This window comes from Rhamphochromis longiceps, linkage group LG13, assembly GCF_057381845.1.
Source record: "Rhamphochromis longiceps isolate RC_006_pf linkage group LG13, R_longiceps_female_GT1.1, whole genome shotgun sequence".
In the NCBI taxonomy this organism is placed as follows: Eukaryota; Metazoa; Chordata; class Actinopteri; order Cichliformes; family Cichlidae; genus Rhamphochromis; species Rhamphochromis longiceps.
In genome coordinates this window covers 26,888,277-26,916,107 of record NC_140569.1, presented here as the reverse complement: position 1 = coordinate 26,916,107, position 27,831 = coordinate 26,888,277, and the positions used below count along the sequence as shown (strand labels likewise).

At 39.5% G+C, this 27,831-nt stretch overlaps 1 protein-coding gene across 4 annotated transcripts; it reads right to left on the bottom strand.

The window, feature by feature from the left end:
* Positions 1–231: 231 nt before the first annotated feature.
* Positions 232–27,740, bottom strand: LOC146656007 (insulin-degrading enzyme). Of its 4 annotated transcripts, none has more exons than XM_085428792.1 (25): positions 27,626–27,740; positions 23,815–23,999; positions 23,030–23,237; positions 22,039–22,208; positions 21,145–21,267; positions 19,752–19,864; positions 19,402–19,564; positions 19,034–19,126; positions 18,803–18,894; positions 18,496–18,576; positions 17,522–17,625; positions 16,576–16,678; positions 16,357–16,479; positions 15,889–15,971; positions 14,928–15,072; positions 12,974–13,084; positions 12,765–12,885; positions 11,606–11,697; positions 9,410–9,521; positions 7,770–7,937; positions 7,273–7,545; positions 6,856–6,917; positions 5,094–5,166; positions 4,930–4,997; positions 232–4,036 (listed from the first exon to the last, which is right to left on the bottom strand). In XM_085428792.1, the coding sequence occupies exons 2-25, from the start codon at positions 23,972–23,974 to the stop codon at positions 3,941–3,943; spliced, it is 2,937 nt and encodes a 978-aa protein (XP_085284918.1). In that variant the 5' UTR covers positions 23,975–23,999; positions 27,626–27,740; the 3' UTR covers positions 232–3,940. The 4 variants fall into 4 exon arrangements, with proteins under 4 accessions (XP_085284918.1, XP_085284915.1, XP_085284916.1 ...); XM_085428789.1 differs by lacking the exon at positions 27,626–27,740 and adding an exon at positions 25,776–25,926; XM_085428790.1 differs by lacking the exons at positions 14,928–15,072; positions 27,626–27,740 and adding exons at positions 14,153–14,297; positions 25,776–25,926.
* Between the last annotated feature and the right edge of the window lie 91 nt (positions 27,741–27,831).

Sequence of the window (27,831 nt, the reverse complement as noted above, 5' to 3'; positions counted from 1 at the left end):
AAACAACCACTCTCTTTTCAGTGATTGTGAGCTCATGTGCGCACAACTTTGTTTGTGTTTATATGCATGCTTGTGCACATACAGAAAGGCACACCAGCAGGCACAAACAAATAGCCGAGAACAGAACTCAGGTGGCCCATTTTCTGTAACCCGTTAAGGTTAATACATAATGAGCACTGTTACTTTGTTTTTTAAACATAATAATAATAATAATAATAATAATAATAATAATAATAATAATAATAATAATAATAATAATAATGTTTAATGTTCCGGGATTTTGGAATCATTCTTATCTGTGATCACGCAATCGCTTTGCAGCTGGCTGGTCCCTCTAACATCATATCCAAGTTCATCAGATACTACAGCAGTCCAGGAATCCCGGTGCACGAGTTCCTGAAATACCACAATAGCGATAATAATAGCTATCCTTTCCCCCAAATCGTAGCTCAGCAAACCATGCAGAATGACTCACTGATGGACAAAAACACAACTCCGTCTTCTGAGTAAAATCCGTGAACTTCAGCATTGATAAAGGGATCATGGTGGGCTCCATCTACTGGACCGCTGTCACATAAGTGTCTACTTAAGTTAAGTTGAGTAAAGGCAACTGAATTCACAGTGCACAAAGCAGTTTCATGCATCAGGCCTGCTTTCTGTTTCTATTTTTAGATGTAGTGATGTTGAATTCACAGTTCAACTAGTTGGACTTGTGTGCAGCTGTTTTCCATCTCCTCAGGACACACTCTTTACATTTGATCCTGAAAATGTGTATCTACATTTATATCTTCATACTTTTGTTCATTAGCTGTATACTGCACTGTGTGAGTCTAACCGTACTCAGGTGTAACTGTCAGTGTGAAACGATGATGCTCTAATGTCTGCTGCTGCTAAAGAACAGCCAATAATAAATAATAAACAGACAATAATATAAATCCATGTAAGGAGCTGAGTCAGAAACTTGATTATCATAACCTGATGATAGCAGACAAGTTTCAGACAAAAACAAATAATATGGAGAGTTACTAACACCTCAAACACCGTCTCCTCATCCATCACAGAAATCCTCACTGCAGCTGGTCGGTGTTCACTTCATCACAGCCACAAACAGATAAATAAATCAATCCTCAGCCTCTGAAACTCAACTGTGTCAGCAGCTGCGCCCTCAGGTTTATGCAGGAATAAAACTAATACTCGTGTGTCTGCAGGGATCGGCTGTCCAGTTCCTCGGATCCCTGCAGAGGATATTGGAAGACCATATGTGGGCCACACGGATCCTGTGTGGCGCCCTGGTCTTCCCCACCATCACCACCATCGTAGGGAAAACTCATGTTCAGCGGCGTCAACTCAAACCTGCAGAGGACCTGGTGGGTCCAAATACACTTACACTGTCAACAAGCATGATCAAAATTGTTTTGCACATGGCTTTGATGAGCAGGATAAAACCCTGGCACCTAAGTCATCTCCAATTTTCAAAATCCATCACAGTGCTCCTGTTTCAGTTAAATACTGTGAGGTAATGCTCAAGTTTAGCCACAATTTCTGGCAAATGTATTGAAATGTTGAGATATTAGGACGGATGAATATAGAGCTCTGATTTGAGTGAACCGACCAAAACAGTTTGGTTTATAAGACGTGAAGCCTAATGTATCAAACTCCTTTGTTCATGTGTAAATAACGTGGCTTTGAATTAACAAGTTATTGCTGAGATGAGAATCTGAGTGAGAGAGCCTGTTTAACACACTGTATAACCAACCACCTGGAATATTTAACCTGCACATGTCAACTTCTGTGCAGGTGTTCTGAGATCTGCAGACTAAACCTTTCCCATCAGATCTCCTCTCTGCCGAGAGGCTGAACTGTTGTGCACACGATGCTTCTAATGTTAGACTTCTACAGTATGAGCTCTGTAAATAAATGTATTTTCCAAATGTTGACGTGCACGTGTTGAGACTGGAAAAGTGGGACAGACGAGCTTCCATTCAGCTGTTTATTAATTAGAAACACACAAGAAACATAAAAAGACCAAACTCAGCACTCTTCACCTGCCCATGACCCCCACCAGCCAATCACAGTCATTCTGAGTTGCTAAATACATCCAGAAATTAAAAATTTGATTTTCTAAATGAAAACCACTCACTAGGTAATTCACGTCAAACAGTGCACGGCCCGCCCAAGCCTGATATGTAACATTGGTTTCATCTAGAACGCTGTGTGAAAACTGCTTTATCACCGGCTCTCCTGAGACGCTGTGGAGCTACATGCTGTGTAAATAATAGACTAAGGCATGCTTCTGCTGCTGGTTCTTTGGGTTTTCACCACAAGGTAATATAGTGCCTTTTAAAGCAGTAGAAGTTGATAATGGACTTGTTTGAAATTAAAAAAACGAAATAGTTTGGATCTAATTGAGACAGTAAAATGCCGGGACATATTTAAGAAACTTTTGAAAAAGCAGGACTATTCATGAACTCTACCTGAGAGCAGATATGTTAGGGGAATGGGAAAACATAAATTAAGATTTGCGGCTCCACCAGCAGTAGTTTTTACACTGTGAAACTGGTTAGCACCAAGAGAGCAGGTCACGTTAGCACTGCACCAAGCAGGGCCAACAAAGCAATCAGGCTGGAGGCGGTCCTCTCTGGGGTTTAGGCCCACGCTGTTTCCTCTGCACAGCACTGAGTTTATTGCTTAGTGAGAGAAGTGCATATATTTCGGTAAAAGGATCCAGACTGGAGCGTTTTACCAAACTCTCGCCTTCAGACATCAATATGAAATGTTTTCTTGTTTTTAGAGAAAAAGTTCGAGCTGCTTTGTTTGACATCTATGCTTTAAGAGCTAATGCTCACCCAGAATTATGCTGGGGACAGAATGGATCCTCCAGGATTGTGCCTCAAATCAGACCAGGTTACAAACTAATCTGAAAGGTAGCAGCTGCAGAAAGTCTCTCATGCAGAGTGAACGGATCCTGACGACCTCCCCAAAGCTTTGGGAGAGAAACAAAAATGTCTCTACAGCCGTTACTTTTCAGTTTTCAGAAACCGATCACACTGTAAATTGAATAACATACTGATGTAGATGACAGACTAAATGTTTTTATTTTAATTACTAATAAAATTGAATAATAATAAAAGGCAAAACAGCATGGACATACCCCTGAGATGTCTGAGTGACATACTACTGTGAAACGCATTAAAAAAGAAGAAATGTATGGGCATGGTTTAGTGGTTAGCAATTTAAAAACAGCTCCTCATAGGATCCCAATATTTTAGCAGTTTACAGGCAAACACGTTAAAATTCAGAAATTTGACTTAAAAGATTTCATTTTCCCGAGTGCATCTTCTGGGATTTCTCCCCCCCAGGAGAGCTGTGGTTCCTCTCAGAGAGTTACAAACACACCAGTCCAAACAAATAAAAGCAAAGACCTTCATGGAGCTACTGTCTTTAACCTCAACAGCTCATCACAATAAACCCACAATCCATCCTCAAAGCAGGATGTCTCTGAATAATCCAAATAAAAAGCCTCCTACTGTGAAGCTTCTGCAGTACACTTGAACTCATTAAAGGGTCCTGGCCCTCAGCTTTTTTCTTTTTTTTGTCGTTTTACTTCTTTTTCGTCTACAGCAGCCTACACAGTGCTGTGAAGCGTGAGCTTACGTCTCCTATTAGAGAAGTTACATGAGGTGATTCTGGTGTTACCTCTATAATTATCACAGCTACGTCAACAACTTTGTGATTCTTTTGTTTCCTCTTTGAGTGGCTCCTCCCTGCTACACATGCACACACCTGCATTCAACATGCATCCACGCAAACAAACACACACTCATGCAGGCTCCGTCAGATGAAGGTCTTCCTAGTGGCAGGAGGAGGTGAAGTGGTTAGATGTGAAACAGAGCAGGGCCGCCCTCCGTGCCTCCCTGCTGTGTCGACCTGCCGGCCTTGCTCACAGTTTGGCTGCCATGAAGTTGATGTGAGGTTTGACCAGGGGGAACAGAGGCAGACTCCTCTTGAACTCCGTCATGTCCTGAATCACTGTGGGCTGCAAGAAAGATCAGATCAAAGGGCGGCTGAAAAACGACCCCCTCCATAAACTCCAGAAATAGTCCAGAAACAAACAAATGCTATTCTCTTTCTAAATGACATGTTATAATTTGGAGCCTAAAAGCAGGCTTTGACAAAGTGTTAGACACTACAGAACACAATGAACACTGTCATCAACAAATGGAGAAAAGGAAAAACTGATCAAAAGAGGCTGCCAAGAGGCCTCCAGGACATTAAAGGAGCTGCCTGAATGTCTTCACTGAGCATGGCTAGAATAGCAAGAAGAAGATGCAATTGAAAGGTATGTCCACCTCATTTGACACAAGCTGATGATTAACAAAAAAAAAAAAAAAAAAAAAAAAAATGTCAGCGTGAAGAATTTTAATTTATATTAAAAAAAAGAAAAAAAAAGAGATAATAACATCTATTTGAGCAATTCGGTGTGTGAGACAGTGACAAGCTACAAATCCACCCAGGTTAATGGTGTGGCAGTTCTACCCTTCAGTTATTGGTTAACGAGATGTATTGGGATGTCCTGGTTATTGTCACCTTTTCACATTTAACCTCCTAAGACCCGAACTCTTTCATGGCATGCATTTTTAATTTCTCTTTGCTTGGAAACAAAGAATTACCAGATTTTTTTTTTAACCCAATTTTTGTTTCTGAGAAAAATGAGATCCACATATGAGGACATTTGTTTTATATTTCAATAGAACAGTGGTAGTATAATGTCCTCGTCAGTGCATATCAAGAAAAAATAAAAAGTTTGATCACTGTTCACCGTTTCACATTTAAGCTGCGCATTTATAGTAATGTTAAAATCTGACTGAATATCAGCAGCTGGGGAATCTGTCAGGTTTACAAATAAAAATAAAAAAGTTTGATCCTTACCTGTGGCAGGGAAGGAGCAGGAGCCAGGTTGACATCATTCTGAGCGGGGAACTCTCCCACTACTGGACCTGATGTACACACAGACAGGTCAGACTGTCAGTGAGCGACCTCAGTGGGTGTCTAAATGAAGCCCATGTTATCATCTTGTGTCTACAGATACTCACAGGTGTCCATCTCCCTGGACAGCACGTGCACCGACACTTTGTGTCTCTTTGGGGCTTCGACCGTCAGTCGCTCCTGGATAGACAGACAGACAGGTGAGGATGATACATGGAGGTTGTCAGGGAACATCATCACCAGAAACTATTCCCTCCATTAATGGAATGACTCATCACTTTTGGGAAAGAACTTTGCTACCACAGAAAAGAAACCCAGCACAGACAGGACGGCTGTGTGTGTTTCCCCACTGAGTGTGTGATCAGTTGTGACAGCCCTGTGGAGATTTAGCGACACAGTCGGGCTTCATCTCCGACTCTGGATGGAGGATTATATTAGACTGAACATTTGGCTCATCTGCAGTCAGACGGCGTCAACTGTGGCAACCAGAAATTAAATAATAAAAAAAGAAAAAGAAAAGACGCAGCTTGTGCGATTGCTGCTGATATGACATTAGAAATGCATTAGGTTTATTCTGCATGGGGGCTGTAATGGTTTCTGCAGGGCTCCGATAATGCCAATTCTTTCTGGGGCCAGGTGTCCTTGGGCTCTTTATCCCCCCGAAACAAGCCGGCTGGCTGTCATTATTGCCGCTGATATGCTGTGAGCGTCCTGTGTCAGTGTCACCTCCACAGCTATGAATAGAAGCAGGAGGCTGGATGAGATGAAAGCTAGGAGGGCAGAATGAATGCAGCGGATCTGTGTATGTGTGGACACACAAACAGAGTAGGTGGTGCTGAATAAAGTCCTTTTTTCCCATTAGTACCTTCTCGCAACTCAGCTCGACTCGTTTTCCATTACAATCGAGTACCACCTAATGTGTGTGGGGTCATTATTAGCAACGCAATCGAACATCCCGTGACGTCACGTATGTGACACGAACGCTACAACAGAGGTGGACCTGGAGGCGATGTTATACCTGCTGCTAGGTCTGTGGCTTTCTGTCAGACATGGGGACCACAGTGTTGTTTCTGTGTAGCCATTTCTCTTATGCCGGGTTTCAGAAATGGTAAATATGGTTTTCGTACAGGAGACACTCTCGTGACTCATCGAGTGATGCCACTGACTGCCCAATCGATGACATGCAGTCTATTGACGCCACATTTTCAGATCGCCTCTGATCGCTATGAACTCCAGTTGAAAAGGTACTAAAAAAAGTACCTAGTACCAGGTACTACCACCTGATGGAATACCCTCAAAACATGTCGAGCCGAGTCAACCTGAGTAGATACTAATTGAGTTTTGTCTGACATATATTCTTTCAGCAGTGCAAAACGTGGGGGCGAGGATATGTGACCTTTGAAAATAAAGATGCTGATGAAAAACTGTAGTTCTTTGAGTGGCCAAACTCCCACAGAGTCCCATACTAACAGCCTCAACTTCACAGCATTAAAAAGCATGTTGAGAACATCTGTAAGTTCAGTGAAGTCTTTTCATAATGTATCCTTTGAAACTTCATCAGGCTTACAGTGAGGGGCGTGGCCACTTTGACAGGTATGCTGACCAGGGACCTGCAGGTAGCAGCTGAGTAAATGAACTGAACCTCATCTAGTGCACAAATTGATCCTGCTTAACGAACCTGCCAGTGTCTAAACTATGATTAGGAGTTGCTACAGTTACCCTAAAAAAAATAAAAATAAAAATAGCTACAAACAGTTTTGTCTCAAACAGGTGTCAGACTGAGCAATCCAGCATGACACAAGGACATGTCTCATGCTGTTAAAAGTCTTCCAAGGAAGAGGCATCATGAGACAAAGCTATACTACTTACTCTGTAAAACTCCATTACGTTTTCTTTTGTCAACGTCTTCAGATACGCCACTTCAATGTTGTCTGCAAAACAGCAGGAAAAACAGAAGTAAATTAATTAAATTTAAAAAAAAAAAAAATAGAAAAAAAGAAAAAGACAATAGTTCCCGTTTGCAATGCTTAAGAGATGGACTCAAGAGTGAATCCATGATTAAATAAGGTAGGCTATTTTAATTATCCTTTTATATATGATTAAAGGAAGAAACCTCTGGCTGAACCAGGCCCAGGGAGGGGCAGCCATTTGCCACAACTGGGCGGATTGCTGTCTTTTTGTGTTACACAAGCTGGTAGATCAGGAAAAACCCATTTGGCCTGCAAACTAAACTAAACATAATTAAGAGTTATCAGAGAGGTGGACTGGACTGCTGGGAAGCCTCACCTCTATCAAAATTGTACTGCTGAGAGATGATCTCTCCCCAGTATTTAGCACACTCAGCAGACAGCTTCTTCGGTTTGTCCAGGCGGCGGATGGCCAGGGCTTGGATGTGTTTCTGGAAGGCTTCCTCGCTCATCTCCTCCACAGCTTTCTCCATAGTACACAGGAAAGCTTCCACTCGGCTCTCCAGGTAGTGGGGCGCCTTCTCTGACTGGATGATGAAACGCAGCCCTTGCACTCCATTAGCCCGCCGTGGCCCGCTAAAGACAATGTAGCCTTTTGGGGGATTAAGAGAGGAAGTAGGTAAGAGCTCCAGACTGCTGTAAACACTGTTCCAGAAAGGTTTTTGTAAACCATTCCACTATGGACCAACTAGATGCATGAATAATATAAATAATAAACTTGATAAAGCTGACACTGTTTGTATAAACTTGAAATGGTCTGGAAAAAGGTACCCACGTTCTGTGTCATGCCCTATCATGTGTGTTTTGCAACCTCACCCAGCTGTTCTTTGGTTCTCAGTGTGTTGAAGCAGGGCTCAGAGATGATCTGACAGAACAGCTCTAGCAGCATGTTGTCGTGGGTGGTCTGCATGTCTGTTTGGTAGTAGATTTCGATGCCACAATTGTTGTGTACCTCATTCCTTTGCTGGTAAACATACCAGCCACCTGAGAGGAACATAAGAACATACATTTATGCTGTAATCATGGAAGACAAATCGCTATGAAAAGATGACCACAAACAAACATCACCAAAATAATCCCCGCAAAGCAAAATAACTGGACCGCCTTCATTCATGTGGCGATAAAACCATTTCATTTTATGGGGAAAACTGAATGACACTTCACATCAATGTATTTTATTAGGGTTTTTTTTTAATATATTTTTTTCAACTTTAACCCCATGTACTCACCTTGTTTTTGTACTTGTGCAGTTATATGTAATATTAAAAAGACTAAAAACAGGAAAGAGAAAGACTAGATGTAAAAATATGAGCACCTGTAATTCTTCTGGCTTTGCTTTTTGGTCTGTGAAGGTTCAACAGGACCTCACTGAGATACGCTGAGAACTAAACTTGGCATGTGAGTGAGCAAAACCATCTGAAGTCATTTAAAGCACAATCCTTTTCATTAACCCAAAATCCACTGACTCATGAACTCTGATAAGCTTAGAAATGAATTTCACCAGCTGTGCTGTACAACTTAATACAATCCATCCCTGCACACTTAATCAGGTCTTTCAGTGCTGCATTAGAAACTTGCACAAGCAATTCCTACAAAAAGCACATGAGCTGTTTCATTGTAGTTTTACAGCTGAACTTCAGTACATTGCTTGAGCCATAGATAAGTACTGTACAGTAAAACCAGCACAGTTCAGATAGAGGACAGGGGACACTTCAATAAGACAGAAACAGCCCGTTGAATGCCAACAGCAATAACTCTAGTTTGTTTAAATCCACTGTGATCAAGTCTGCTCTGAATGCAGGACGAGTGCAGGCTGAGTAATGCAGGTGTCTTTATGCACATGCTGACTGAGCACTCTGGACCTGACACTCCCTGAGCACCGAGCCACAGCTCCTCTCACATTGTTCTTAACATGTCAAAAGTTCCACACACACTGAAGCAAGCAATAGCTCAACATTGCTGTCGGACGCATCCTTTGAATACTCAAAATACTGATGTGATGTGTGAAAATGTGAGTTTCTCATTGTAGACTTTGAGTCACAGGGAAACCGTTGATAATTTTCTGTATAATTTATAGCTCTGCTTTTCGCCTCCACATCATTCAGCTTTCCTAATGTGATCTGAAAGGCAGTGCAGGTTTGCCTGTGTGTGTTCATTGTCTGAGCTGCTGACAGTAAGGTGTGCATGTATTGTAGCCAATGACGTCCATTTCCACTCAGTGACCATTATGTTCCTTTGAGGTAAATGTGGGATGCTGAATTCAATCAGGTCTTTTTTCAACAAACACACGATGGCGTCACTGATGACGAGGGCGAGAGTGTTGGACAAGAACCCATCTGCGTGGTCGCCGTGGAGACAGTCATGACTGGCAGATGAAGATTTACAGTGCTTAATCTGTATGTGTGTGCATGTGTGTGTGCGTCTGTGTTTGTGGTTTGGAGGAGTAGAGGACCTACCGTCTGGAACCTGCACCTCTCTGTAGCGAATCAGCTGGCTCGGGAGGAGAGGCTTTGTGTGAGCATGCTCAATGAGCGTGTCCTCCACCATTTGCATCATGCCAAGAGCAGACTAGAGGAGTGACAGATGGAAATGAAATTCAAACATTTCAGTCCACAAACTCTTGAGTAACACCAGCTGAACTCTCAGAAAAACATTTTGTAGAGATTCAAGAATTTTACATTTATTGTACCTACCAACATTTACTACATTACTCAAAATAACCAGCAGGTGCTTTTTAAGAGCACTTGTATAGTGAACTGTGATAGAAGTTATTCTCAATATGCGTGGTAAGCATCTTGACTTCACTGATATACAGTGTAGACATTTTGCCAAAGGCATTTTTAATTTCCATAAAAAATTAAACATTGTATATTTTATAACATTAATTGTGATATGATTGGTAATTTATTTCAACATGTGAACAATATACAGGTACATTTAGAAAAGAAAAGAAAAAATACTATACAAAATGTTCTAATTTACATGTTGAAAGGGAGTGGGAAGAAGTAAACACTTATTTAATCCCACCCCTTTGCCATAAATTATCAGTTAATATTTAGTCAGCTTCCTTACTGATATAACTTGTAATAAAAATAGTGAACAGATTTCTGATATACTATATACTATAATATCACATGAGTTTTTTGTTTGTTTGTTTTTAAATGGAGACATTCACTTAATTTCAATATTTTCCTTTTCTTTATAGTTCGAGAAGATCATATTTTTATAACTCTTTTTGAACAGTTTTATGTTCGGACATTGCTTTAATTCCATATTCAGTTTGTTCCATAGTTTCACTCCATGAACAGAAACACAAAAGCCTTTTCTTGTAGTACGTCCCTGTTTTGAAGTTACAAAAACCCCTTAAATTATAACTTCCTTCGTTCAAAAAAAAACACATACTCAGAATATTACCTGGCAGTTCTTTATTTTTTGCTTTGAATAGAATTTGTGCTGTTTGGAATTTCACTAGATCGTCAACTTTTCAATATTTCAGACTGCAAAAATAGTGAGTTTTATGTTCCCTATAACCTGCATTGTGGATGATTCGAATTGCTTTTTTTTAAAGAGTAAAAAGTGAATGTAATGTGGTTTTATAGTTGTTGCCCCAGACCTCTGCACAATAGCTTAAGTATGGTGAAACCAGTGATCAGTATAGAATATGAAGTGATGTTCTGTCGAATATTTGCTTTGCCTTGCTTAGTATTGCAATGCTACGTGATACTTTGGAATGAATATATCTTACGTGAGCTCTCCAGTTAAGTTTTTCATCTATTATTACCCCCAGAAATGCATTTTCACTGACTCTTTCAATATCAACACCATTTATTAGAATCTTTGCATTTGTATTTAAACTACTATTTCCAAATAACATAAGTTTAGATTTATTCAAATTTAATGATAATTTGTTTTTATCAAGCCAGAACTTCACTTTACTTATTTCATTAGTCATATCCTCCAATAAATTCTGCAGATCATCACCAGAGCAAAAAATGTTTGTATCGTCAGCAAAGAGAACCATTTTTAATACTTTGGACACTTTACAGATGTCGTTAATGTACAAGTTGAAGAATTTTAGACCCAAAACTGACCCTTGGGGTACACCACAAGCAATGTCCATACATTAGGAGCAACCACCATTTAATTTCACAAACTGCTTCCTGTCACCTAAATAACTCCGGACCCAATCTAAAGCTACCCCTCTGACACCATAACGTTCCAGTTTTCTTATTAATATATCATGATCTATAGTGTCAAATGCCTTTGTCAAGTCTATGAATAACCCAGCCACATATTGCTTTTTGTCTATGGAATTTGTGATGTATTCTATTGAATCTAATAGTGCCGATGATGTTGATCTGCTTGATCTGAATCCGTACTGACTCTCGGTGAGTAGTTTATGTTTATCTATAAATTTTTCCACTGATATAACTAAATCAGTTTTGTTCTCTCACATAAACCCCTCAGTTAGTTCATCTTCTGCTGTTAGAGAAGCTGGTCATTATTATAATTTGATGATCACAAAAGGGATCATTCCTCCATTTTAAGAGTGTTATTCTCCGACGAGCAGGTTGAAGTGCAGGATCTGATGAGACAATAAACCTCTGAGATATGGATAAATAAGTAATAATAAGTAGTGACTCCAAACAAACCTCCTTGGTGATGTTGCCATGAAGAAGTGCTTCAATATGTAACCGTGACAACAGCTGAGGTATGAAGGCCTTAAGGCGTGGGAGAGTTACATCTGCAATACAGATCACAGGCAAAAGCAATCAATCAAAGAGTAATTTTCCAAGGCTGGTAACAGACTGATTCAAAGAATAACTGTTGAGTGTGGTGATTTCATCGGGCAGTCTTCCTGCCATGAACAAAGCAGCAAAGCAGCACGTCATATTGCAGTAGTAAAAATAATACCTAAAGACTGAGTTAGATGTGCATAAAAGTTTAAATTTAAGTCATGACACTCACAGCGTCTCAGAGACCACAGACAGAGGAGGACGGCGGGCTAAAGAGAGTGATAACAAAACTGAGCTGTGCTAATTGGAAGCCCAGGTGACTGAGCTCCAGGTCCCTACCCAGCAGGTTAATTGAGTCTCGTGTGAATCTGAGGATACTCTGTGTAAGCTCTGTGGTTAAAAATATAACAAGCTGCCCTGCAGGCTCCAGACTGGCACTGTGCACGGGAAAGACTGCAGCTAGGGAAGCAACTGCTAGAGGACAGCTTCAGCATTTAAAGGAGAAAAACTGAAAAGAAAAGACCCAAGGCGAGAGGAGAGGCCTCTACTGTGTGCAGAAACCTGAAAACTTCAGTGATAGTTTTACATTTTTCACTGCAGCTATGTGATTTAACCTTTACAGTGTCTGGGTTAAATTTGACCTGTTCTGAGACTTGACTACAATAATTCAGGTCAATTTGATTGCTTTACTGGGTTTAGTCCACACGCTTCAAGTACTTCACATTCATGGCCAATTTAGAGTCACCACTTTACCAAAAATGCATGTCTTTGGACTGTGAGAAGAAGTCAGGGAGCACAGGGAAAACATGCTAACTCCACACAGAAAGGAGTTGGAACCTTCTTCCCAGGAACCTCCCTGCGAGGGGGTGGCGCCAACTACTGCACCATCCTGGGACCTGAACTGACCTTTCAGTGAGTGTGGAAAATGCCTGTGGAAGTTCCACACAAGTTGTTTTTTTTAAATGTAAGAAATGCTCTGTATTATGTGTTTTAATTAACTCTGTTTAGTTCACAGATGAAAAAGCAGCCAGTAAGCATTCCTGCTGAGACAGAAGAGAAACATTAAGAGTCTCACCATCTAGAGCCTCTCTGAGCTCATCTTTGGTCCAAGCGACCTCGGTCATTAGAAGACGGAGGTAGTACATGGCATGCTGGTGAGGCTGCTCAGCTCTGAAGTTATTCAAAGACCTCATGTACTGCAGAAAGAAAGAAGGCAGAATCAGATCACCATTAAAACTGAGACTGGAAGCTAAACTATTACTGAGTCAGTGAGTCTGAACTTACAGCTTCCTTGATGATGTCAAAGCGCTTCTCGTCTATCTCAAAAGTGGCCATCTTCTCGATGATCTTCTTCAGCAGGATGTGCTGTTTGTCACTGTAGCCTTTAACAGACAGCTGCAGCACACAGTGACAGGAGACAGGCGGCACATCATCACAAACAAAAGGATACATTAAGCTTATTAGCATAACAGTTAACATTTGTTGTTATGAAGGTTTTGCATTCATTTGCTACCATGAATACATGAATGTGTTCTCCATTTAATTCAATCGTGGGCTGGCCAAACTATTGTGAAGAAAATCTTTCCAGATTAGACCGACTCCTCATGGTGAAGAATAATCTGAATCTCTAGAGACTCAAAAACAAAGTCAATGTTCTGCCTGAGTTCACTGCACGTGCTTGGGCATAAATGAATTTTCCTGCATCACGCACACCTAATGGCCCTTCAGGATTCAGCATAACCTCCCAGGGCTTCGCTGTCACTTTCATCCCACAGCTCACCTCACCTTGTGGCCAAGCCCCTGCAGTGACACTTGTTAAAAGTAATCTCTCCAAACATCGTTAACCTTGACAAACGGCCAGCATCCACACTAACACTGCTGACTCAGATCAATTACTTGCAGCCCATCACACAGCTATACAGCCCTCTGTAAGGACACACCACAGTCATGAATTCACAGGTGAGAAGGGAGCTAATGAATGCAGGTTAGTTGGTCATTATGACAGCTGAAGAGTTGTTAGAAGTCAGCAGGTTTTAAAGAACAGTGGACAGACAACACCACAGCAAACCAGATTGATTCAGGCCATTACTTTGATGTACAACATTAAATCTCACACATATGCACACAAGCAAATTGCTCATTCATAAATCAAGGAAACAGAAAAACACCTGATTTAGTGATACACTCCTAATGATGTTAAACCTCCTAGATAAACCTGCACAGATCTTTAAATTTAATGCCGCATTCTACATACCTAAGAACAAAGGAGTGATGTCACTCCCAGTTTTGTTATTTGCAAGAAAATGCATATTAGACTTCTCTCTCAGATTGAACAAGCAGGATTTCACACAATCAAGAGTGTAGAAACCACAACCGCCAAGTTATTTTCACTCTGTTAAAGCCTCAAAGTGCAGCCTTCACTGGCACCCCATCTTCCCTCCAGACTTCAAACGGCTTACTTACGAGGATGGCATTCATCCCTGAGGCTACACCATACACCAGCCCAGCCAGGCGGGCTGCATATGTATACTCTTTTAAATCATCCTTCAGTAACCTGAGCAACAAGTAGGTCATGTTGCAGTGCAGGGGGTCTGCGTAAAGGTAGCGACTAATGGAAGGAAAAAAAGAAAGAAATGAAACAAATAAATGTTTGTTGGGAATCAAGTGTTGCCCAACACTAAATAAAAACACATATGAGAAGAATGATAATGAAGAGTATGTATATGCAGCCACATGACCGGCTTTCTGTTCTGCACTGACTGACAAAAACTTTTTGATGGAAGAATAGTGGCTGACTTTCAAACCTGATGCCTTAATTACAGGTGTGTGTTTAACCCCAGCACACCTAAAGGATGATTTGATATGGAGAGAATAAAAGCCCTCGCAGGTAGGCATGGTGTTTTAACAGGAGGTTGATGAGCAGTTATAAAAGAGGGAGTTGTAAATAAAACAGATACTATGCCAGCCGGGTACAGGTTAGAAGGTGATGTAAAACACACGCAGGTTCAAAATCTCTACAAAACCGTCTCAAATGATCAAGCATGTCAAACAATAAAAAACGTTCAATATACGACAGTTTCCTGTTATTGTAACTTGCAGTCTGGCCACAGACGCGGTCAGATTGGAAGGTTAACGTCAGCTATTGACCCAGGCCTGCCTGAGCCACTGTAGCCCAGTTTGAGGATAATAAAGGGAAGGCGGCATGAGGTCGGCGATGGGAGGGATTGTGAATACTTACATACATCCCATAGACGGTATTTTGGAGGTCATAGTTCAAGCCAGCTAGCTCGGCTGCATATGCATACTCGTTGAGGGAGTCCTTGAGGAGCTCCAGGTATAAATATGCCATGTTACAATGCAATGGGTCCACGTACGCAAACGGGCTGTAGAGAAAATGTCACACAAAGCATACAAATAAAGCTGCACGAGCTGATGCAAACTGCAACTACTGTGTAGCATGTTTCACAATTTATGAACATATAATTAACTGTAGCTATCAGCAGTGTAACAGTGGAATTACTTACAGACTAATACTGTCTAATTGTAGTCCCACCTAGAAGGGTTTGGCAGTGTTTGTCAAGAAGCTGATCCAAGTTAATCCAAACGATCCTATATTACACAGTAGCTAATTCCAGAAGCATTTAATCCTACTAAATTAAATCAACACTGAACAAGGGAACAGCCACCTACCTTGAATAAAGAAGACAACCAGTAGAATGGTGTGTCCATTTATGTGGAGTTACACATGGCACTTATTTAACTTTGTTGCTTTTAACATGCTGACCTGTGACCATCCACAGTCAAACCTGGACTTATTTTCCAGAAGATCTGCATTTTAAGTGTAACCAATATGAGATTTACTCTCCGGTACAGTCGTAAAAGCTACTTTTAGTTGCTCCCTTGTCACAATGGGTCACCAAAGTAGGTAACTTTGGCAATTTTACATCTTACACAACTTCAAAGAAAATGTGTGTCTCCATATCACATTGGGAAACCTGATGACACTAATAAATGAATATTTTGATAATTATTTTTGCACTTTGTTATCTGATTACTTTAAAACTTATTATGCACTGTTGTAGCAGCAGTACATTTATGATTTCTTATTATTGAGTTAATCTTAAGAGTCACAATTTACTTGGTAAGAATTTGTGTCCACACTCCAGCTGCAGAACAAATCCTCTATATTTACTACTCACCTGAAGAACTCAAAGTTCAGGCAAGCCTTGGGGAGGAAGAATTTGTCATCCTGCTTGAACCACACCTTGCTCATAGCAGTGTCCTGGAAGAAATGAAAACCAAACTTAATTTCATATTCATGGGAAGTCTTAACAAAGTAAAGCATTGAAATGCAAGCAGAAGGTAAACTGTACAAGCAGACGACGCTCATTTAATCACAGAAATCTAACAGTGTTACTTTGATAAGCCATACTAACTTTTATTCAGTTGTTCCAACAGAGATGGGAAATGTAAGCTTTTATTAGCTGCTTAGTTCCTCTGATCCTGACATAACAACAACTAATGCTTGATGTCTAAATCACAATACCACATTTCCATATGAAAGCATAAGAGACTTAAGAAGAAGCAGGTAAGCAGGGACCGTCCAACGCAGTCAGACAATGAAAAGTGACAACACTTTGATGGAGCTGTGCAGAGAAAACACTTGCCTTGATTAAAGTGGGAACTGACGGAGAGTCTTTCTCAAGAGGGTAGATCTCGAAGTTGGTAGGGATGAACTCATTTTTCATTGGCAATTTGAATTTGCCGTTGAGGTCTGCATTTGCCCATTTCTACAACAGAAAAAGATAAACAATCAGACCCTTATATAACTGATGTAGTGGTTATACGCTGATTACACAGCAGAAAAACTGGACACAATCATTCACCTTGATGGTCTCCTCAGAGATGGCCTCCTGTTTGTACTGCGTGCCGTACCACTCTTCTGTTATGTCTGTTTGTCCTTCAAATGATTTTGATACCACTGCAACTCTGGAAAAGTAAGAAGACAACAGGTCACATTATAGATCTATACAAAAAGCCCTCTGTGCTACTTAGTGCCTGTTAGCTGCACAAGATGTGAGTGCTTTTCCATTTCGATCATGTTTCAGGTGGTGCACAGCCATTGACACATCGTTTGGCTGGAGCTGTCAGAGTGCAGGTTTTTCCTAAGTTTGAACATTTATCCCATCAGTATGTTTTAGTTAAACAAAGTTCAAGGACTCAGTGTAAAAGGAAATGGTGTTTCTCTGTAAGTTCTCTTGCAGCTGGAATGAGATGGATAAATAAAGAAGCATTCGTTCATGAATTTAAAGCAGTTTTGGCAAAAGCCCAGAATTAAATGGCTACTTCAGTAAAGGAAGAGACTGGCATGCAAACTGTCAGGGTCAACCAATGACTGCATGCTGTCGTCTCCTTAATACACATTAAGAAATGGACCGGTTACAAGTCTGGACTTTGCTTGGCACAGCAGCTGCAACCCAGTAAATGAATTAAAGCTACACCAGGCCCACTTTTATTTCAGTCCAGTTATCCAAGTGGGACTGCAGCTGTAAAGTTTAGCTTAAAGTTTATCTCACCATGTGCCCACATCTTCCTCTGAGAGGTTATACACTCAGATTAAAGTAAAAGAAGCAAACAGAAATTTGCCCAACAAGTTCACTGCTGCAGAAATGATCTAATCAGCAGGTTATTTTTTGCTTGATAAACACAAAACTCAGTCTTCTTTTACAACTGTTGTTATTGCCTTAATCTACTTCTAGTTTTGTGCAGTTTATTACTTGGTAACAGAAAAGGTAAAGTGAGCCTCACTACACATTGCAAAGTCACACTGACCTGACGTGTTCTGGTCTCAGCTTATCCAGCACCATCTCGATCAGATCTGGCCTGAACTCTTCCAAGAGGTACTCTGCTGCTAGAACTTCTTCGAGAGGGTAGTACTACGACACACAAAGAAAGCTGTTGGCATTGCACCGTTTGAAAACACAAATGTGTAAAAGGCCTCCATAAAGTAAATTCTAAACTTCTACTTAAAAGGACCGACGATGAATCTCATTTACTATTAAAACCTCGCTGTGTTTTTGGAAGCACAGTAGCTATACAAAGTTGTTACATAATATCTTACAATGACTGCAAGCTCTCAAATGTATGGAGATGTGCATGTATTCCATCTTAAATATGCAAACACAACCCTTTGTATTAAAAATAAAATAAAGGACCAAGGCCCCACTTTGGAGCCATGTGCTTTAGCCCATGGGATCCAGCTGGCCTTTGCCCAAAGAAGCCTACATGGGTCTAAAAGGGCTGTAGGGGCCCATGTTGAGTGGGACCTTCAAAGGTGAAGGTCCCAACACAATCCCCGGCTTCCATGTACTTGCTTGTGGTACATGAACTGGATATAGTGGGCTCGCCTCAACACATAGCTTGGGCTCTGGAACAAAGCTCCTGGGGAAGGGCTGGACTCTGTTCCACTTTGGAGCTGCACTAGGTGAGAAACAGCGGCAGGGGTGGGTATTTTGCATGCATTTGACCGCATGCCCTTACCCAAGACTCACTGGAGATCTCCTGTCTGACAAGAGAAGGACTCTTTATCTCCCTGGATTCACAGGAAAAACTGTCTAATGTGAGATAAGTCTTGGGTTTCCTCCTTAGACTGCTGTCCCCAGAACCCAAAAAGTAAATTAAACATTTGGTACCTTACTCCACCTGCTGCAACAATCACATACTGTGCATTTTGATACAAATAAAAACTAGCTTGATTCTGACAAGGCTGCCTGGAAACAATGACTGCAGATAAAAGAAGGACCTACATGTAGTAAACCTGCAATTTTGGAAGTGTAGCCACGGGGACGCTCCTTGTCTTTGAACCTGAAGGCAACATTGTTTAAATCCTATAGAGAGAGACAAAAAGGTTGAAGGTATAACAGCTGAAATCACCAAACATACAATGACTACATTCATTTAGCTTATTGATCCAGATCTATTAACTGTGATGCACATAATGGAATCCATATGCTATTCTAATTTCTTTTTTAAAACTAGCTTTTACAGTGAGGAATAGGAAATCCGCTTATACTGACTCTTAGAAAGTATCACTGAACTAACAACATAAATCACCTTGCACTCCTCAAACACCCACTCTTGAGGCCCTTCAGTACGTAGTTTCTGGATGTACTGGAACATGTGGAAGATTATGTCCTCAACGTGCACTGCAGTGACACACAGATCATGCCCCAAGATTTAATATTTACATTTCTTTTCCCTACACATACTGTGATTGATCATAATCACATGCAAAACACACAAACTAGGTACAATTCATGTAAAGTAGTGAGATGCATGACTTACAGAGGCCCTCCTCAGTCAAGTCCACATTGATGATGAAGAACATGAATCCTCTGGCTCCCTCTTTCTGACCTCCAACAAGTGTGTTCACCCAGCCTTAGAAAGTAATTATTGTGAAAATTTAGTAAGGTGTTTCTTTCATTTTTATGATAAAAGAAACTGTTACTGTGAATGTTTCTGTCCTAAAAGAAAACTGACTTCTATTCCAATCACTAAATAAGACGAACACAGGTCTCCTGGTGTTACATTTTATGTTTTTATACATTTTAACACATAAGTAACCTCGGAGCCAATCATATATTTTAGGATATGGTTTTACTAAGTGTATCACTTGCTCTAATAATATTTGACACCAGCTTGCAGTCTGCTACCTTTAGATTTCAGCTCAGATAACAAACTTCCAGGTCCTTCGTGACCAATCAGATGTCCCAGATAATGTCCTGGGTTAGATTTGTAGTACTTCTGTAGGTCTGGGATGGGGAAAGTCACATAAAGATTTCTAATGTCTTTGATGGGAACCACTTTGTAGAATTGCTGTAACAGGAAAAAAGAAGAACACCAACCAGAAATGTGTTACTAAGGGCTCTTTCATCTGACACTTCAATGACTGTAGTAAACAGAAGAATTTATGAATCCCAAAGTAACATGTTAGGGGAAAAAATGTTTACAGACATTTTGCAATGCAGTAAAAATGTAAAGGAGTGAGAAGTAAACAGCTCACTTTAAGGTGTTGTTCCTGGAAGGGGTGTTCGGGAAATTCTGGAACAGGCACGTTTTTGTTTTCCACTTCTCCAAATAATTTAACCACCATGGCCGTCAACTCATCCAGTGATTCTGCCAACAAAGGGTTTAAAAAAAAAAAAAAAAAAAAAAAAAAAAAAATCACAGATACTGAATTTACAATAAAGTTCCCCCCCTTAAAAAAATAAAACAAAACCCCAAAACAGTTGATTGGCTAGCTATTAGCATTTCAAGCCTGTAACTTTTAGCTGTCAAACAAACTGGCTCAAGTAAACCTTGCTTGCAGTCTGTATTTTAACACTAAAGCAGATTATAGGCCATTCTTAAAGGCCTATAATGGAATGGAAAACAAATGCCACAAAGAACTGTGTGTATCCTGGTTTGAAATTAGACACTGTTAAGTTTTAATTTAAAAGTACATTGCTGAACATTTGGCACTTAACATTTGTATTTTGTTTTGTTTTTTTAAATCTACGTGCTCTTTGTCTAAGAGTATTTGAAGTAATAGTTCAGCTTACTAAAATGTATTAATTTGGATAGGTAATACATTTTAGTAGTGTTTGAGTCATATTTATAATTAACCCAAGGTGTTCCTAGGTAATATAAACTCTATCAAACCAACACAATTTTTTAGTAGGATTTAATGCTACAAAATATTTCTCCACAAAGTGAAGCTAACAACTTTGATTTCAAACTGAGTCTTGAAGTTTTAAATATTAAGAACGCTCACTGATTAATACAGCTTAGTACAGGAGGACAAGAAAAGAAAAATAAATCTGTATGACACCACACCCACATGACTTATAACACATCTTTACTTCTAATTACTAACTACATGCGTGGGTGAACTGTGGTATGCAGGATCATGTGTCCTGTATGGACTGGAAGGATGGTGAGTCTACAAGTCCAGCATTCATTTATTCATTTTAAAGCTTTAATTTCAAGTTATTTTGCAACTTTAGATTACTTATATAAATCTATTAATAAATGAAAATACATTAATATAGCTTACTTTATACAAAATTAGCTCTTTTTTTAAGGCATGGCAGCAGCACTTGTCCATGGTACCACTAAGTCAAAAATGTTCGACAACAGGTTTAATGTCCCTAAAAGCCAGTAACTCAAGTCTCTCATCACTTTCACGTTATTCGATGGAACGAAACAGATATGTTATCTTGAAAGTCTCTCGTTTTTGGCAGTGACACCAAGGCACATTATCACAGCTGATTTGAGAACAACACATCGTTTTGCTCTACAATGAAATGTGAAATACTAGAATTCAGGCGACATTCATGCATGACTTGCACATTGTTCAGGTCAGATGATTATTTTGCAACATTTAAACATCACATGCGTGAGCAATGTCATCTTACCTCTTCCTAACACACACAGTCCCATGAGGTTAGAAGAGTAATATGTAGAGTGGAATTTCAGAAGCTCCTGACGGACATCAACCCCCTCTTTAGATGGTCTGGTCTCTAGTGTCAATTTATTTCCTATAAAAAGATCAGCAATGTACATTTTAATGTAATTAAGAAAAGGCAACACACTCCCGTAGTGAAATTCAGTGAAATTACATTCCATAATCAATTTCTATATTATAAAATCAACCCCCTAAAACAAGTGCTACAGTCTACATGAAGCACTTCTAAGGCAAATTAAGTGGGGTTTTTTTGTTTTTTAAAAGAGACACCATCAAAGCAGCAGACAGGAGAAGCTATGTTAGTCTGCTGAGTGCACTGCTTTCAGATACGTCTGATCCTCTCCTGTTCTTAATGGGAATACAGACGGTATAATTCAAGACTGCCATCAGGTGGCTATTTTGAGCTCAGAGCTGCTCTGAGTATACGTCACTCTGATCTGGAATGACCATCAGAAAACTCCTAAACTGCTTTCTCAAAAAACAAACTGAAATTAGTTCATGTTTAAAATAAAAAACCAAAGCCATTGAGAAGTATTTCTGGGCTAAAACAGCCGTCTCTTATAATAAGTAGGCTGCATGAATGTAAACCTCATTTAATCAAATATTAGCCACAGTTAACATATGTGACTGGATTCTGCTCTAGATTAGTAGTCTAATACAAAATCTAAAACACATCATATCGACCCTATGAAGGGAATTCTTGCTTAAATATTCTGTGCAGGGCGGTTTTGCTCTCCAGTCAAAATATTCTGCTATAACAACTGAAATGTGATGCACTAAGCAGTCAGAATGAATGATGTAAAGACATAGTTTTAAAGTGAAGTCTGGCAAGAACAGTCTCTACCTGTTCCAAATTTACTGAAAGGGTGTTTTGGGTTGCCAGTGGCCTTTTCCAACTGAAACAGCCTCCAGGCATCATTCATCAGGTTTTTCTCATGCTCAGAGTCCACAGCGTTCACCTCGCGGTCCTTGCAGCTCTCGTCAAACAATGGGCACAGAAAGAACTGGGCAAACCTACAAAGGTCAGAAGTTGCTGTTATCAAGGAGTACATTTCAGCATGTAGAATAACAACAGAGGTGTGTGATAATACTACTAGATTTCAGATTTTCAGCATTTTCTGGTGTGTACAATCTTGTTTATATTAAATACAGATTATACGTTATGACTGTTTGGAAAATGAACAAAAGCTTTGCAAGAGTACAAAGTCAGAGCAACTGCCATGCAAATGAGGAAATGCTAAGCACACTAAAATTCATAGTGTGCATCTAAAGATGTACACAGCAAACATTATACTGTAAAAAGTAATCACTGTAGTTCTGTCACATCATAAGACTGCTTAAAAAAAAAAAATCAACATTATTGCAAAGGAAATGGACCATGAACTTCTTTTAATAGATGTTGTATTCTTAACATACAAACTCCAAAATACTAATAATCTTTCACTGTTTACCTCCTAAAACCTAGAAATGTTGGTTTAATTAAGTAACTATAATTTTAAAAGAAAAACCATAATATTCAGATATCTAGTTTGTATATATTTTTAATAAGAATAGGAAAATTAGGCTGACTAACTGAATTATACGATCCTTTCATTTTCCACAAAGGAATCATCATCAATAATTCAGATCACTCCTCACAGTTCTTTCCTACCACTGAAGTCCAGGTGGCTTGAACAGCACAAGGGAACAATTAGACAATGTCACCAAAAATATATATATAATTTTTTTTTAATCTATCTACTAGAAATGTAAGACCACTGAGCTTTTAAATGTGTATCATGTATCACTTTGATGTTTCTGCCAAAATTAATACCATCAAATGAACACCAACATACCTATCTAATGCTCCTTGCAAGTGCTCATGGGAAACATCAAAATAATAGTTGGTATGTTCTCCGCTGGTGAAGGCATTGGAGCTGCCTGCGTGCTCACTGAGGAACTGGCTGTACTCGTTCTCCTTGGGGTACTTCTCTGTTCCCAGGAACAGCATGTGTTCACAAAAGTGTGCCAGCCCTGAGATGTTTGGTGGGTCAGACAGAGAACCTGCAAATTGAAAAGAAATTCCCAGAGAAATGTAGTTAATGGTGCTGCTTCTCTTTCATCCATGCAACAGTTGTGACTTAATGTTTGCCAGGTGAGAAAAACAGATCTGTAACGGCACCACAACAGGTAGATTTATAAACAATGAGATGTACATGACTAAATTCTTTATCATTTTTATTCAACATATAAAAAGAATGTCACAGGAATTTCACAACTTCCTCAGACATTCAAAACAACTATCTAATGCTTAGTCAGTGAGAACTTTAAGCTGTGAGTCCCAACAGTTACATGTTATTTGCTGGTGAAAAGCTATAATAGAGAAACCCGATAAGTACATAATGTCATATCTAGTTTGCAAACAGAAATACTAGATAATAGACATCAGAAATACCCATCCAAAGCTTAAAAGACGTCTGGCAACTAATGAGGCAACTCTATGCATGAAAGTATATTGGTCAGCAAGGCACAGTTATATTATGATGTGGGAAAATTGCTCTGCTTTTCCAAATGGTGTGATAGAACACGGAAAAAAATCATGGTCACCTGGCCAGGACAAAGAAAATTAAAACCTATTTACCTATGTGGACATCCAAAGCAGCTGAAGATTTGTCTGTGGTCGGGTCACTGATGAGCACTGCCTTCAGGCCATTGATAAACTCCAGGCCCCTGTACTCCCGCTTATCCTCAGGTGAGCGAATAACATCACTAACCACCCTCCTCACAGCCGGGTCGGTCATTCTGACTGACAAGGATGACACCAGTCTGCAAGCAAAGAAAACCAAATGGACACTTACAATTAAAATTGTAATATGTTTTGATTTAACGTGACATAATGGCCAAAGGAGATTTTAGGACAATAGATGCCTCTAAATGCAAGTGAGCTTAGAAGTCTATATTTGGTATGACCACCTTTATTCTTAAACACAGTGTCATGCTAAAAATGAACCAATCAGACACCTTCCAGATAGTACTGCATAGTTTGTTAAATAGGTTAGTAATAATTCATCAGTTTTTACATGATTGCCAACATCAGTCCCAAACCATGACATAGCCTCCAACATGTTTCACAGATGACTGTAGAAACTCACAGTTGGACCTCTCCCAACCACCTCCATATATACTGCTGACGACTTGAACTGAAATGTTCAAATTTGGATTCATCACTGTGTAAGAATATTTTGTTCTTCCACTGGTTTTAAGTCCTGTTCTTGTGTAATTTTGCATTCTTTAAGAAGTGAAACATGGTGACATCCATTCTTCAACTGAGAACGTTTCTAATGAGAGTGCAGCGATGAGCAGATGGATCATCTGAAGGTCCCAGATGCATCTTTCAAGTATTGACAGGATGTCTTTTTCCTCTATTCCTTAAAGACATGACTTTAAGATACGGTTCGTCTGTTGCAGATAAAAGTGACAGGTCTAAAACTTCTTTTAACCAATTTCCTCAAATTGCAGGATACACTGCACAAGATGTTAACATATGTCATACATTTTCAGCTAATAGCTCTATGGGAATCACCTGGTTAGTGTTAAGTGTCTTAACAAAATTTAAAAACCAACATCAAAAAGATTATTGTGAAAATGATCATGTACAATGGCTAAAACCGACTCAAAAAGCTGCCAGAGTCCAAATAAAAACTTGTGTCAGAAAAATGTAAGAAAGCCTGGAGAACTACTGCTCAAGACCAATAAAAATAAATAAATAAATAAATAAATAAATGAAAGAAAGTCTGGGTCCTTGGAAGCATAAAGAAGTAAAGCGTTTCTAGATAGTTGTGTATATAGAAATGATCTGTCTGAATGAATAAGAAGGAAAAAAAAACACCCATAAGGATTTAGCTGTGTTTTAACAGGTGCCGTGACTCACGTAGTTTCCACACATCACTGTAAGAGCTGTTAAGCAACACATGGCTCGTTTACTGCAGTTTTACTGAAATATTACATGAAATCTTTAATGATTTTCGGGAACACTGTTTTTGAACAACAAAAAAATCAAACGAAACCAGCAACACAGTTTAGATAACCAACTATTATTACTGCCTTGGTGTAATTGCTACTTACGTACAGTAAGCTAAACAGCAATGACAGTTAAAAGACAGCCACGACGTAGATGTGTGGAAACATTACATCTCTCTGGTACTGAGCACAACGGGGATTACAGTGTGCTACAGTGACTCAGTAGAGGACACAAATTAATCCATTACGCAGAAAGCAAAGTCGCGCTAGCTTATTTAATGAGGGATAAAAGCTTCAGAAAAGTTACCAAGCAACCATGTGAGAAACGGGATGTCTTGTCTAACTCGCTGGCAAACATTTGGTTCCGCAAAGCTAAAAAGTGTATTGTAAGCGATCACGGAAGCGCAGGACACAAATACACAATGTAGGATCAGCTAACATTTCGCTTTAGCTAGTGAGGTTAGCTGGGTCAAAAAACCGGCTCGAGCCGCTAAGATTAGTTTGGTGTTTAGCCACCTCGCTGCTCGGTGTAAAAATAACTCTCCTATTTTTCAGTTACAACACTTACCTAAAAGAGCTCACCTAAAAGGTCGGTTAAGACAGAAAACGTAGCCTGCTGACTGAAGATATCTCGTAAACTGGGCCGTTCGGTTAATGCACTTAAACATACTTTGCACCCATGAAAAACAAACCTGGGCTGTTACGGCGCCATCTTTGACTAGACACAAACAATCGATAGAAGAGCAGAGCGCACCTCATAGAGGCAGGTTGTCAAATATTTAATAGATTCTGCCACTGACGCCTTAGACCACGACAGCGTCCGTCGTAAAGCCAAATACTCAAGATTATAATGGCAACGAAGCGCCAAACTGGCTAGAGTAGTTCAGAATATTGAGCACTGTCATTGATTCGGAAACCGATTAGACAGTCTGCGTGTAGATTTCCTTTTACGTTAAGCATGACAGATCAAGTTTCCAGCCCTTTGTCAGAGTGAAAAATGAATAAAGCTGCTATGGAAAAACAGGAAATTTTATAATTTGGTTTTCCTAAAAAAATATTATTATTAATAATAATTTTTTTTTAAATCACAAGGCTTGTCCGTGGTCCTCCATCTCCTCTAAATGTATAATACAAGCAATCGGTAGTTAATATTTTATTTTAAAGTCTCAAAAGAAATTACTATATTAGCCTATCTACATTTGAAAACTGTGTATGACTATAAGTGTGCATAATATTATGGTTGTTGTGTGTAAGAAAATATGACTCAGTCGTTAAGAATGAATTTAAATAACCAAAAATTGCTGCTCTGTACTGTGCTTTGGGTCGCTCTCTGCATTATCCTTTCTACACTCACTGGCCACTTCTTTAGGTCCACCCGTTCAGATAAATATATATCTAATCAGCCAACAACATGGAAACAATTCAGTACATTTAGGCATGTAGACATGATCAAGACAACCTGCGAAATTTCAAACTGAGCATCAGAATTTGAAAGAAAGGTGAAATTAAGTGACTTTGAATGTGGCACGCTGTCTGAGTATTTCTAAAATTACTGATTTTGTCCACAAAACAATCTGTAGGGTTTATAGAGAATGGTCCAAAAAGAGAAAACATCCACTGAGTAGCAGTTCTTTGGTTGAAAATGCTTTGCTGATACCTTCTGATAGGAAGACATCATTAAGGTATGTAGAAGAGCATGTCTGAATGCACAACACATTTTACATTAAGGAATATTAATATGAAATTGTTACACAGTTGGTAACACAGGTTTTTACGGTGGTTGAGCTTTTGCCCGTCTTTACTGATAAACTCTGCCTCTCTAAGAATCTCATTTCATATCCAGTCATGTTACTGACTTATTGCCGGTTACCTAATTAGTTGCACAGTGTTCTTCCAGCTATTTCTTTTTAGTATGACTTGCTTTTCAAGCTTGTTATTGCAGTTTTTTTTTTTACTCAGTTTAAAAATTTGCCATGTTTTTATATGACATATACCATGTCACAGGGGGAAAGGCAGTGAATACCCTAGACAGGTTTACAGTCTACTGCAGTGTAAATACAGAGAAACAGATGTCCATCCACACATATGGCCAACTTAGAATCACCAGGGAACCTGACCCTATGCATGTGCTTCTTACTGTGAAGCAGCAGTGCTAACCAATGATGTTCTGCCACATGCAAGGCATTGCAACCACCCATCTCAGCACTGCCAATATTAACTCTGTATTGCCCATAGTTGATCAGTTGTGCATTATCATGACTTACTAACCTGCTTGCAAGAAAACAAACAAGGAGACAATTCACATTTTAAAAAGAAGGTCAGAGCAGTCACAAAGAATTCAAGACAGGCCTAAAATATTAGTTTTTACATCACAAGGCAAATGCATATATATATAAAACAGGCAGCATTAAATGTATTAAAAAGAAACTAACCGGCTATACAGCTAGCAGTAGGTTACCAATCCAAAATGCTTGTTGTTTCCATACCACACCTTACTTATCCCATAAGTTGGCCACGACTGATATGACGCTTCTGTTTCTACTCCGTTTTTTCTTTTTTTCTGTTTTTTCTGTTCAGCTTACATATATATATATATATATATATATATATATATATATATATATATATATATATATAT

What these genes read in the sequence shown, in the direction of transcription:
- LOC146656007 (XM_085428789.1), bottom strand. Translation starts at nt 25,861, where the DNA reads ATGTTTAAGTGCATTAACCGAACGGCCCAGTTTACGAGATATCTTCAG. An exon ending in TTGCAAGGAGCATTAGATAG is followed by an intron (nt 22,209 to 23,029) that starts GTATGTTGGTGT and finishes TGACCTTTGTAG; the next exon opens with GTTTGCCCAGTTCTTTCTGT. An exon ending in TTGACATCATCAAGGAAGCT is followed by an intron (nt 12,886 to 12,973) that starts GTAAGTTCAGAC and finishes TTCTTTCTGCAG; the next exon opens with TACATGAGGTCTTTGAATAA.